This window comes from Papaver somniferum, unplaced genomic scaffold, assembly GCF_003573695.1.
Source record: "Papaver somniferum cultivar HN1 unplaced genomic scaffold, ASM357369v1 unplaced-scaffold_117, whole genome shotgun sequence".
Classification (NCBI taxonomy): Eukaryota; Viridiplantae; Streptophyta; class Magnoliopsida; order Ranunculales; family Papaveraceae; genus Papaver; species Papaver somniferum.
This window is the reverse complement of record NW_020620714.1, coordinates 7,062,233-7,075,863: the sequence shown is the minus strand read 5'-3', so window position 1 is coordinate 7,075,863 and position 13,631 is coordinate 7,062,233. Positions and strand designations below refer to the sequence as shown.

General features: G+C 38.6%; 2 protein-coding genes across 2 annotated transcripts; both read right to left on the bottom strand.

The window, feature by feature from the left end:
- Positions 1–4,356: 4,356 nt before the first annotated feature.
- LOC113329741 (probable LRR receptor-like serine/threonine-protein kinase At3g47570) lies at positions 4,357–5,490 on the bottom strand. Its single transcript, XM_026576578.1, has 2 exons — positions 4,854–5,490; positions 4,357–4,757 (listed from the first exon to the last, which is right to left on the bottom strand). Exons 1-2 carry the CDS (start codon positions 5,488–5,490, stop codon positions 4,357–4,359), a joined length of 1,038 nt encoding a protein of 345 aa, XP_026432363.1.
- Positions 5,491–8,898: 3,408 nt separating this feature from the next.
- Positions 8,899–9,894, bottom strand: LOC113329740 (probable LRR receptor-like serine/threonine-protein kinase At3g47570). The gene has a single exon (XM_026576576.1). The coding sequence runs from the start codon at positions 9,892–9,894 to the stop codon at positions 8,899–8,901; it is 996 nt and encodes a 331-aa protein (XP_026432361.1).
- Between the last annotated feature and the right edge of the window lie 3,737 nt (positions 9,895–13,631).

Sequence of the window (13,631 nt, the reverse complement as noted above, 5' to 3'; positions counted from 1 at the left end):
GTGAGGATACAACTGCTGTGGAGGTTCCAACATGTGTCCAGGGGTTGTTATCGGACTTTGAGGATATCTTCCCAGTTGATCTTCCAGAGGGATTGCCTCCTTCTCGTGCTATTCATCACCAGATAGACTTCGTGCCTGGTGCAGTGCTTCCTAATCGAGCTCATTATCGCATGAGTCCAAAAGAACATACAGAACTACGACCTCAAGTGGGGGAGTTATTATCCAAAGGTCTTATCAGGGAGAGTCTCAGCCCTTGCGCAGTCCCGGCATTGCTCATTCCTAAGAAAGATGGTACATGGCACATGTCTGTGGATAGTCGTGTTATTAATAAGATTACGGTAAAGTATCGTTTTCCTATTCCTCGGTTGGACGACATACTTGACCAGCTTCATGGTGCTATGGTTTTTAGCAAATTGGATTTGCGTAGTGGCTACCATCAGATTCGTATACGGCCAGGAGATGAATGGAAGACCACTTTTAAAACGAGGGACGGGCTTTATGAATGGTTGGTGATGCCTTTTGGTCTCTCCAATGCTCCTAGTACATTTATGCGCGTAATGAACGAAGTAAAACCATTTTCGGGTAAGTTTGTTGTCGTTTATTTCGATGACATCTTGGTTTATAGTACTAACTTGGATTGTCACTTGTGTCATCTTCGTGAGGTCTTAGTAGTTTTACGCCAGCAACATTTCTTTGCTGCTACAAAGAAGTGTGTTTTTTGTACGGATCGTATTCTGTTTCTTGGATACGTCATATCCAAGGATGGAATCTCGGTGGATGAGTCTAAGGTAGATGTTGTACGTACTTGGCCTTGCCCCCAAACAATCCATGAGGCTCGGAGTTTTCACGGGTTTGCGTCTTTTCATAGGAGATTTATTCCCCATTTTAGCACGATAGCAGCGGCAATCACGGACTGCATGAAGAATGGTAAATTTGCATGGACAGAAGAGGCGACAACAAGCTTCATCTTACTTAAGGAGAATCTTTGTTCGGCTCCTATATTAGCTTTACCCAATTTTTCTTTGTCGTTCGAAGTTCACACAGACGCCTCTAAGGTTGGTATTGGTGCCGTCTTAAGCCAAACAGGTAAGCCGGTCGCCTTTTTCAGTGAAACGTTGAATGGAGCCAAGCGTAATGATAGCACGTACGAACTGGAATTTTACGCCATCATACAGACTCTTAAGCACTGGCGTCATTATCTGATTCATTCCGACTTTGTTTTGTTTACTGACCACGATGCTCTCAAGCACATAGGTAATCAAGACAAGATGAGTGCACGCCAAGTTAAATGGGCTAGTTATCTGCAGGATTTTACATTCGTCCTCAAACACAAAGCTGGTGCTCAGAACCGTGTGGCTGATGGTCTCAGTCGTCGACGGAGTCTTCTCACATCCCTGCGGACAGAGCTCTTGGGGTTTGAATTGTTTGCTGATTTGTACAAGATTGACCCATATTTTGGCACAATTCTGGACACTGTGCACGTTGGAACTAATGCTCAATTCACGCTGTTGGAGGGTTTTCTCTTTAAAGGCACTCGCCTTTGCGTTCCTGTCTGTAGTTGGCGTTTGAAAATCATCCAGGAGTTACATAATGAGGGTCACTTTGGTCGTGACAAGACCTTCCAGCTGGTTTCCACATCCTATTTTTGGCCGTGTCTGTTTAAGGAGGTGCAACGTTTCGTCTCTCGTTGTCATATCTGCCAGATTTCTAAGGGGTCTTCTACAAATGCCGGCCTTTATATGCCATTACCAGTTCCGTCAAAACAGTGGACTGATATTAGTATGGACTTTGTTGTGGGTTTGCCTCACACTCAACATGGACTGGATTCTGTTTTTGTTATCGTCGACAGATTCTCCAAGATGACGCATTTCATCGCTTGCAAGAAAACTACGGATGCGGTTAATGTGGCCTTACTATTTTTCAGAAATGTGTATCGTCTCCATGGCCTTCCAGAATCCATTGTCTCAGACCGTGATTCTAAATTTCTTAGTCATTTTTGGAGGTGTCTTTGGAAGTTGTTGCGTACGGAGTTGAAATTCAGCAGCGCTTATCACCCACAAACGGATGGGAAGACGGAGGTTGTCAACCGTTATCTTGGGAATTTACTTCGTAGTTTGGTAGGTTCTCACCCTAAACAATGGGACAAGCATTTGTTTCAAGAAGAGTTTTCCTTCAACAGATCTATTCACAAGAGCACCGGATTTAGTCCTTTCCAGGTGGTATGTGGATTTAATCCACGCTCATCCCTCGATCTGGCGCCTGTACCAGATCTTCAACGCATGCATGCCACTGCTGATGAGTTGGTGCGTCACTTACAACAACTCCATGACGCTGCTGCACATAATCTGGTGGCATCATCCACTAAGTATAAAATGGCCGCTGATAAACATCGTCGTCACGTGGAATTTGAGGTAGGTGATTTCGTTTGGGATGTGCTTATTAAGGAACGTTTCTCCACTGGTAAATACAACAAATTGGGCCCTCGCAAGATTGGTCCTTTTGAGATTATTGAGAAAATCAACCCTAATGCTTACCGTCTGAAGCTTCCCAGTCATATTCATACGGCTGATGTATTCAATGTGCGTCATCTCATTCCCTACCACGACGACTTGTCCGATGATGATCTTCCTAACCTGCCTAATTCGAGGGCGAATTTCTTCTTTCCCGGGGAGAATGATGTAGTGCAAGATATGACAGAATCTTACTTGGAAGGAAGAGATCACCGAAAGAATATTCGTTAACCATGCAGGAATATCTGCATGTTTGTTATCTTTGTTAGGAAATAAGAGATATCTTGCATGATATCATATTTGGTTAGATTTCCTTTTATTTGCATTAATTGTAGAAGATATTGTCATTAAGCGTAAAAATATCATAAGGCCTATATATGGCCTCGTCTGAAGGAGAAGAAAACAGACTTTGAATGAAAGAAAACTCTTCCTTTGAGAAGTTTTATTTATTGTGTGATTTCTATCGTTTTGAGTACTGACATCCTACACCAAAAGTTATACCGAACTCTTTATTCCAACGACCATTCTCCTTGTTAAGTTCCCATATGACGAATTTGCATTCGTCAGTGTAATAAACGCACAAATTACCTCCCAGCAACCTGAGTCCAGCAACATGGAAATCTTTGTAAGGGATTTTACGCAGTGGTGATGGGATTGTACGGAACTTCTCGTCTTCCAAATCAAATGCAACGACATTACACTTTTGTCTGCGATCTAACCAGTAAGCAGCTCCATGTGCAAAAACACCAGAATCCCTAAAATCATATGAGATATCTTTAATGTTTCTCCATCCACTAGTTCCACCACCAAGAGTGCATACTTGCACTTGCGAAACACGTTCGGAACTGCCAGTTACCTGGTACTTATCGTCATAGTAAATTCCAATAACCTTCACTCGTTTGTTGACTGACAATAGCCGAAACCACCAAACACGATATTCTTTGCGAATGGAGATGCATCTCTTCGTTCTATCTTCGGAAGATGGTGCACTCTCCTGTTAATGGATTGCAAATATAAACAGGATCACATGTCATGGTGGTAGAATGAAAACAAACAAGGCCGTTGCAAGAACCAACCATGTATGGTCTTAAGATGAAACTACCAACATAAGAGTTGTTTATAATAACAGATAGATCAATCTTTGCTAGTGCCTCATATGAATTTTGCTCCGCATCCTCGATAAGTTGCTCATTATATTTTTCTCCATAGTAGAGTCGAACTTTACTGTCCATATTCGTGTTTGACGAGATTTCTCCGGAGAAAGGAGGCCGATCTTGGGTTTCTCAATGAGATTTCTCCATGACCTGCATACTTTCCTACCTAGCAAGACGGATTCCTTGGCAACCGGTTAAATATGTCTAATGTGACATTTGAGAGAAGTTTCTCCACTTTTCCTCCTGCACCATAATTCTACATTGTTGACTCCGTAATAACAAAAAACTTTTCTTCTTCTTCTTGAAGCTCTTGATCAGAGAAGTGAAAGGAACTAATTTAACTTGTAATCCCTCACCGGACATCTATATCTATATATAGGTGAAGTGCAGAATAAGGGTCACCAGTTTAGGAAGCAGAAAGCGTTTGATATAAGGAATCCTATTGTTATTGTAGTGGGTTTTCTGTTTCCTAGTCCTATAAGCACGATGTCTATTTTTGGAAGCTGCAAAAGCCTTAGCCATATAATAAGCACGATGTCTAAAAGTAGAGAAAAATAAAATAACATGGCCTGTTTGGCTAAAAAGAAAAGTATGGGTAAGATAGCTTTCGAGGAATCCACCAAATTTTACATTCATGATGTAATTATTATTAGGGAACTACATGGATTGTTGAAAGGAGTTCAGTTTTCCGGTTACAGCATAACACCGAGAAACTGATTCTTAACGGCTTGTACATCGACAACAACCTGGCTCATGCTGCATCTTTCAGAAGGTAAATCTGAAGAACATTTAACTCCAATCTGAATTATGGAAGCCAAGACTTGTCTCATTGTATCTCTAGCTATGTTTCTTAGCATATTGTACTCGACGACTTCAGTATCGTTATAATCTTCTCTTAATTTCAATAACAAGCGTGAATCGATAATTTCCTTAATACGCTCTGGCAACTCGTGCATCTTACAGAAGTTATGAATGTTTAGACCATCCTTAAACATGTCATCAGTTGGCCTCTTTCCTGTAAACATCTCTAGCAAAAGAATCCCATAGCTGTAGACGTCACCTTGTGTTGATACTTCGCCACCTATTCCATATTCTGCATAAACCAAAATAAAGATTAGACCTCGAGAAGGAAAAAAAATCGTCGATCATAAATTAAACTACCAATTGCTTATATATTTTATTTTCTTACCCGGAGAAACATAACCGATGGAGCCCTTTATTGTAATTGAGCTTGCGTCTTCTTGTGCATTCAGCTGTCTAGAATTACTAGAGGGATTAAAAAGGAATTTAGCCAAGCCAAAGTCACCCACATGGGCAGTTAAATCATAATCAAGAAGGACATTGCTTGGCTTCACATCACAATGCACAATGGGTGATTCACAATCATGGTGAAGATAATTTAACGCAGAAGCAACATCGAATGCGATGCTCAATCTTCTTTCTAGGTCCAGATTCCTCTCATGTAGTTGATCATCATTTGATGTGTCATCTTCAGGCGGGTGCAGCCAGTTGTCTAGACTCCCATTAGCCATGAACTCAAAAACCAGAGCTTTGAAAGAATTACCATGAGAATCAGTACTCGAACAACAAGTTATAATCTTGAGTAAATTTGTATGTCTAGCTCTCCTTAAAGCTTCACATTCAGCCATGAAACTCTTAGTTACACCTCTTTTCCGAAGGTGTAGAACCTTAACTGCAACAGGTTTTGATTCATCTCGTTGAAGATTACCCTTATATACATAGCCGAGACTTCCCTTACCAATCAAGTTGGTGGACTCATTAAATCCATTGGTAGCTTTAAGAAGCTCATTGTAAGAAATACCCATTGACGGGTTATCCACGTCTAAAGCCGGGGAAGGTAATTTGATTTTCGACTTCTTTCTCCGTACAGAGTGAGGAAAAATACAATCGAAGTTAAAAATAAAACCACAGCAATTATGATGATAATAATAACTTTGATCGCTATTGATTCCCATGTTTTCGCTTGGTATCGGAGTTTAATGGCAGAGAGCAGTTCTGCAACTTCAAGTCAGGTATACCACCACAGAGCTTACTATTTCCACTAATATCAAGTGCAGTTAAGTTGTTAAAGACCCCTTTTTTGGGTACCTCTCCCTCAAGATTGTTAAATGATAAATCCAGTGCTGGCAAGAATTTGAGATTTTCCAAGCCTTTGGGTATAATACCGGACAAATTATTGTGGGAAAGAAGTAAATAGTCAAGACCTTTTAAGAATGTAATAGATTGTGGAATGTTACCTTGAAAGAAGTTATCCATAAGTACTAGATATATTAAGCCTAAACAGTCTCCTATGGTATTTGGGATTTCACCGGATAATTTGTTGTTGGACAGTTGCAACACCCAAATGTTTTTCAAGTTCCCAACTTCCACCGGAAGTGAACCAGTAAGTGAGTTATTAGCCAAGGTGAGAACAAATTTTTTTTTTTTGATCGTGAAAGAGGGAGTATATTGAAGAAATAAGAATTATTACAGTTCATCCAAAAACTAAAAATTACAGAGATACGACTTCCGACTGGAAGAGTAACGTATAAAATAAGATGTCCCAAAGTCATTTTCCTAACCAGGGTGTATTGATAAGGGGTGTCTAATGGGTATGAATGACCTATATACCCTTAAACACTTCGAAAATATTGATTTATAGGATTTAGGTTCGGCTGACTCGTGTTGATGAGTTATCAGCCGAACTTCCCACTGTAGACTGAATTCTTTCGATCTTGTTTTGATCATAACTTCTTCGTCCAATGTCGGAATGGCCTCATTCTTTTTGCGTTATCTTCGTATTTTCATTCTCTTGAAGATGAAGATAAAATCTACTTGATTTTAATGGGTTAAAATCTACGATTTTCATTATATAAGCTGAACCATTAACATTTTTTATTCCCGAACTCTCAGGAATAGGTTCGGCTTACATCTATGAGCCGAACCAACCCATTGATGAACAGTTCGGCTTACATCTATGAGCCGAACCTCACATAATTTTTCTTCCATATCACACAGGACTAGGTTCGGCTCATTATGATATTTTTAAACAAGCCGAACTAGTTGGTTCGGCTCATAACAATAACACTTTCAGCTTGCCGAACTGTTCATTAGTTGTCAATATCCAGGTTTCAGATCAAGGTTCGGCGCATAATTTTAGGTGAGTTGTGAGCCGAACCTAGGTTCGGCGCATAGTTTAGTTGCGTTGTGATCCGAACCTAGGTTCGGCGCATAATGTTGTTGTTTTTGAGCCGAACGGTTCTTCAAATTTTCAGCCTGAAAGTGTATATGAACAGTTCGGCTGATACGATTTTCATTAACATTTTTTATTCCAGAACTCTCAGGAATAGGTTCGGCTTTCTAGGAAAATTTTATACAAGCCGAACTAGTGTCTCGCAAATGTTCGGCGCATACCTAAACAGTTTCAGCTAACCGAACTATTCATAAAGGGATCGGTTCGGCTCATAAATGTAAGCCGAACCTTTTCATCCTCCATTGAATCATTCTCGTAATCTAGGAAATCAACCATTTGTGAATCATTGTTGTAGTTGATGTGTATTTTCCTAGATTTTTTAGATGATATATGACACTCCTCATCCTCCATTGAATCAAGAATTGGAATTTTCTCACTTTCTCCTTCTCTTTCTCTCCTTCTTAACCAAACCAAAACTTTGATTTTTTTCCCCAAATTTTTCATCTAAACAACTTTTATAATTCTGAAAATTATTTTAATCACTAAACAAAATATTTAATCACTAATCAAGATTAATAACACTAATAAGTAAAGGGCAGATTTGCCATTAAAAAATTTTGGGTTAAGGGGTTATCTGATTTTGCTATTTCACAACCTTTTTTGTCTTCATTCAGTATGCCTTGGAAGATTTTGGTATGCCCAATATTATGGTTCATAAAAAAACTCTTACAAACTGTAAGAATAGGAAGCCTATGAGACACAACCTCTTAAAAGTCTAAAAGCCCATTAAATGACATAGGGAGTTGCCCTAGATATCCCAAATGAAACCCTAACTAGACTCCAATCTTTTCGAACCTTACTGCTCACCACAGATGCGCCGCCGCCGCCGCCACCAATGCAAAAACTCTTGTTGATTTTGTGATTAACTACCATCAGAAATCGACACCTTTGACGATTAAGAACTGATGATGGGAATCCTGATCATCAGTAACCAGCACCTTTGTTGGTTAAGAACTGAGGATTTATAGGATAGATGTCTCAGAAATTGAATGAGATGGGTGTATCAGGAACCAACACCTATGTTGATTAGAACTGAAATGGTATGAGATAGGTGATTCAGCAACTAACACCTTTGTTGATTAGAACTGAAATTGAATGAGATGGGTATGAAAGTGCTTGGCGGAGATTTTGCTTAGGTTGAGAATAAGTGTTTGCTTTTTGAATTGATGAAAATTACATAGGATTTCACTGATTGTATATGAAAGGTAAAGATGTGGTATGTAAATATACCACCACAAATAAAGATGAGGTGAGATTAGTAGAGAGAGGGAGAGAGGGTGTAGATGTGTAGCCAAGGATGAAATCTAGTCCAAGAGGAAGGGGATTGTAATCAATACAAATTTGATAACAACTTCTTTGGTTCAAATTGTACTGCAATTGCTTGGTAAGATCTATTACATGGATTTCTAGTTTGATTATGTTGATATTTGTAGATGAATTTGATTCTAGATAATATTGATAGGAATAGTGTGTGGAGATGTATACAGAGCTCCTGGTAGATAGAGAGATAGATAGAAGTCTAAAAATAATACAGAGGCAAGTCTAAAAATTTGTTTAGGTACATTACCACTTAATCTATTGGTGCCAAGGGACAAGCTCTGCAGAGATTGACAATATCCAAGGCTTGAAGGAATTGAGCCTATTAATTCATTGTGACCTAAATTGAGTCCGAGCAATTTTGTTAGGTTGCCGAAGGAATAAGGGATTGGACCCGACAACTTGTTTTTTTTTAAGTATAATCCTTCCAAATTTTGAAGGTTCCCAATACTCGGAGGAATACTACCTGTTAACCGGTTAGAACTCAAAGCGAGTTCTGTTAAACCTATGAGATTCGGAATACCTGTTGGAATACTTCCGTATATTTGATTTCTACTAAAATTTATGAGTTTTAGTTTTGTTGTGAGATTGGCTATAGAGCTAGGTAAGACTCCCCCAAAATTATTCCACGATCCAATTAACTCCCTCAAGTTGGTACAATTGACTAAGTGAGAAAGTCTTGATCATCAGCTTCTCCACTTCCAAGTTTATTTCCTCCTAGATATAACCGTTCAAGATTTTTTAAGTTACCAAGGTTATCAGGGACTGATCCAACTAAATTATTATCTTGCAGTTGCGAAATCTCAAGTTTAGACAAATTGGAAAATGAACTTGGAATGGTTCCAGTGAAATTGTTGCTCGCAACCGAGAAATACCAGAGATTTGGAAGTGTGAAACCAATATCAAAAGAAATACTCCCATGGAGTTGATTATCCATTATTGAGAAGTCTTCAAGTGATGAAATATTATAGAGCGAAGAAGGGAAAGTACCTGATAACTTATTCGATTCCAGACCCAGATAGTTTAAGCTTGTTAGTTGACTAAGAGTGCTTGGAATTCTTCCTTCCAAGAAGTTATAGCTGAGATCAAGAAACTCAAGAGATGATGAAAGGTTACCTAATGAAGTTGGGATCTTTTCCGAAAGATTATTATTATAAAGCTGCAGATATATGAGATTAGAAAAGTAACCTAATTCATTTGGAATTCTCCCCACAAACTTGTTATGAGTAAGGACAAGGTATATGAAATCGGAGCAACGAGAAATATTGTGCGGAATTTCTCCTTCCAAGGAATTACTTGAAAGATTCAAGCATTTTAACCGAAAAAGACGATCAATCTGCAGTGGGATTTTACCATTTAAACTGTTGTTTCCGAGGAAGAGATCCTTAAGAAAGCTAAGGTTTCCAATTTGGGGAGAAATGGAACCTACCAATCCTTGGGAATCAAGATCAATCACGGCCACTCTACTAGGATGACTACGACTGCATGTAACACCCTGCCACTCGCAGAAGTGGACTGAAGTATTCTTGTCGTTCCAGGAACTCAATGTTCCAAGTGGATCTCCAGTAATTCCATTCTTAAAAGAAATTAATGCCAGTCGGTCGTCTTCTGATCTGTTATCTTTGATAGGAGCAGCAATACCATTAAGACTAGTACCCATGGACATATAAGAAGAAATGATGAAAGTAGTAAGGCTGCATAATAGTATAGTACTCAAGTTCAAAAAGTTTTGATGCTTTGCTAATAACTTCATCTTCAAAAAATGCATGAAGAGATATCAAGTTTAAGAAATCTGTAAAGATGTTGTAAACTTGCAGGGATGAGGGTTTAATTACGTTGGCGTTTTATATGACGTAGTCCAAAAATAAGGACCGCTTTTCAAGTCTTTGCGATAATTATTAACGTTGGATAGAGGTCTAGCCTCTAGCTAGATGCCTTTTGTAGGAGTGAATTGTCGCACATTCATTATATATGCGGAGTAAAGGTCATCTAATATAAGCAAAGATCATCGTACATGATAAAATTGAGATGACGTATTTGATAATGTCAACATAATCACGAGTAAAGTGTGATGATCTGTGCGAAGTTGAGCGAATGTGCATGAGCTATTGTAACGCACAATAATTTTGATAACAGGGGATCTATTAGTTGTCATCCACTATGTAATATCCTATATAAGGGGAAGGGCTATCATGTAATAGGAGAGATCCTTTAGAGTGTGTTAGACAAGAAATTAGGAGAGAGAAAGTTTATTTGGAGAGCAAGTTAGATCTTTGTATTATCTTGTATCCAACTTAAGATCTCAATGAATAAACGAATGATTTTCACTATGATTTCTTAGAGTATTGTTTAGGTTCTTATATGGATGTGGCCGTAGAATTTCCTGCAACTACACCTTCGATTGAATATTGAAGTCTCTGTGCATGTGGTTGTATCCGGAAGGCTTTGAAAAGCCATCACAGCCTTTAAAAGTTGAGAGAGCCACACTGGAAGATACCCATAAACAGGTCACTAATTCTTGCCACTGTTCCAGAATTTCCAATCACATGCAATAGTCCTTGGTCTAGTTTTTGTTTCCATTTTTTTATACCAGAGTAAATGGAAATGGACTGTGTGCCTTGAGTTAAAAGATTGGGTTGAACGGTGTTATTTATCGGCTCATGACATGCTAAGGATAAATTGAACATATATCATGCATATGCAATATCAATAGCATGGGTATTGCTGGTTGGTTCAGATTGTTATCACGGTAGTCACCCGCCACCCCGGCAATAGGCACTTTGCAAATGTACCCCTTTTGACCAAAATATTTAGGTGGTTAATCTCCGATCAAAATATTTAGGTGGCTGATCGCAATCAAACGATTTAAACAAAACGAAAAACAAGGTTAGGGTTTTAATTAATCTCACGCGTACGCACTTCTGCGTCTTTTCTGTACTTTTTGTGTGTGTGTTTTTGTTTTAATATATTCAAGGTCCGTCAAGGGTAGAGACTACCATGCATCGAAAGAGCTATATATATCCAGCAGAAGTTTTTATATACAGTCCCTAAACTCATCACATGCCCTTAGCTTGATTAAGATGCATTTTCGGTTTGAAGAATTTTTCTTTTTATAGCCATACAAATCTGAGTTCCAGTATTATCGATTTATTTAGGATACTTAAAACAAAGAAGCATAATTTCCTTCAAAACATCTTCTCTTCTTGTCGATTCTTCTTGATATAAACGAAAATGATTTACTCACCGAGAAATTTGCACCACATTCTTACCGTGTGAGAGTATGGGTGGTGCCCACTTCTACCTCACCCCTATCCCAATGCACCAAACATTATCCTGTGGCCGTGCAATTTTCCTCGGTGTATTCATGGTGCAAATTCTTTGGTGGGTCTAGCAAGACCGTAATATAAAGGAGAATGAATTTGCTGACGTGGTAGAACCACAACATTCTTGATATTTTGTCCAATAGAAATAGGCCACCTGCAATATACTAAACGATTTGTTACCGTTACGAAAAGATACGATCTCAAATGTTTTAAATGTAAAGATACGAAATCGTAACTTTTCTGAAAAGACACGACTATTGGTCATTGTGTAAAGAAATATTTCGAAAAGACGGTCCATTTTGAATAAGTATATTAATAGATTCACCTTCACCACACCAAATAAATAGTCCAAATACAATTATCTTTCTCTACAGTTTGTTGGATTTGCAGATTTGAATCACTAGATACACTGAAGAATCATTAGATTGAGGTCTGATAAGCGAGAGTCAAGAAAAAGTCTGTCATGGCTTGACTGAACCAACAGGACGAAAGGGCTGAAGTCAATGCCAGATCAAAAGAACACGACTCTCTTTAGGAGTCGCTTGAAAAGGAAAGTAGAGTTACGACTCTGAACCATATTTATTCGATAAAAAATCTCTAAAAAATTGTCAAGAAGAACTTTAATGTCGAATGCAACGGAGTTGGCGTTGTAGTAGTAGGGAACAACAAAGTTTGTGCAACTTCGTGATAAAGTTCCGAATTGCACCTTCGTTATGAGCCATTCTCCAATCCTCCGCAAATTATTTGCACAGGTAAGAATCTTATTTTCCATCCTCTTCTTCTTTCTCTGTGTAGGGTTTAACCATGGGGGAGCCAAAATATTTACCATGTCTAGAAATTTATGCTTTGCTTGGTAACATGGTCCCTCCTAATCAACATGAAAGGGAGAATTGTTGTTCGTTTATGGTGTGCGGAAGGGAAAATCGTAACGCCAACAGGTTTGGTTAGCAAACTGGGTTGCTTTATGGTATTGATTTCTTAAACGCTTTTGATGTCACCTGTTCATGTACCATGCCTATGCTTTTTACCATAACCTTATTTGATGTACCATGCGTATGCTTTTTGTCATACCTTTATTTGATGGTAGATAGGTAGTTCTAAAACTAAATACTAATACTTCTACTATGACTATTGAGGTTATCTCACTCAAACAGAGAGCAACAGTGAGAAAATGGTTAATTTTGGCAGGCAAAAAACAACAGTAATATAGATTGGACTCACTGTATTAGTTTCTCAATTTGCTCCATCTTTTTTTATTTTCATCGCGAACGTTATGGAAATCATTTTGTCGGTCGGTGACATGGTATTGGAGTCCCAAGAAGTTGAAGGTAATGGTTCAAACATTATAAAGTAATGTACGTATAATAATATCTTCCGCTGGCTTAGTTTGTGAATCTTTGGTTGGGTTAATTACTTGGGTACGTATGTTTCCTATACAGGATAACACTTAATGATTTTTTGTCGCGAAGGAAGGATTTTATGCCATAGTATTGGAGTCTCAAGAAGTAGAAGGTGACGGTTCAAGCACTATAAAGTAAGTACGAATCGTCTATACCTTTGGTTTAGTTACTGAATTCTTGGTTGGGTTATATGGGTAAGTACGTTCCTATGCAGGGGTGATAACTCTTATTGATTTTCTGCCGTGAAGGAATATAAGTATAATACTGAGACATTAAGGAGGCACATGTGACAGTTAAGATGGAATTACCATTGAGTGCATTTTTGTGTTGTTTGTAGTTGCCAGGTTCTGTTTCTCACGGGAATAAGATCACTATTTACTAGCTATACAAAATAAGTAGCTTCTAGGGAAAGGCTGTTTTTTCAAAACCGTCCCTAAAGAGGGTTATTTGGGACGTTCATGGAGTACTCGTCCCTATTAGTGATCAAATTTTTAAATTAAGGCAATAATATGACCGTCCCTAAAAGAAATGACGACCAAATAGTATTAGTGACGGTGGAACAGGGGACAATCAGAAAAACGTCATTAATATTTTCTTGGGACGGATTTGGGCCTCTTGGGACGCTTTTTACCCGTCCCAAGAAGCCTTTTGTTTTGTAGTGTAGTGGCATGAAT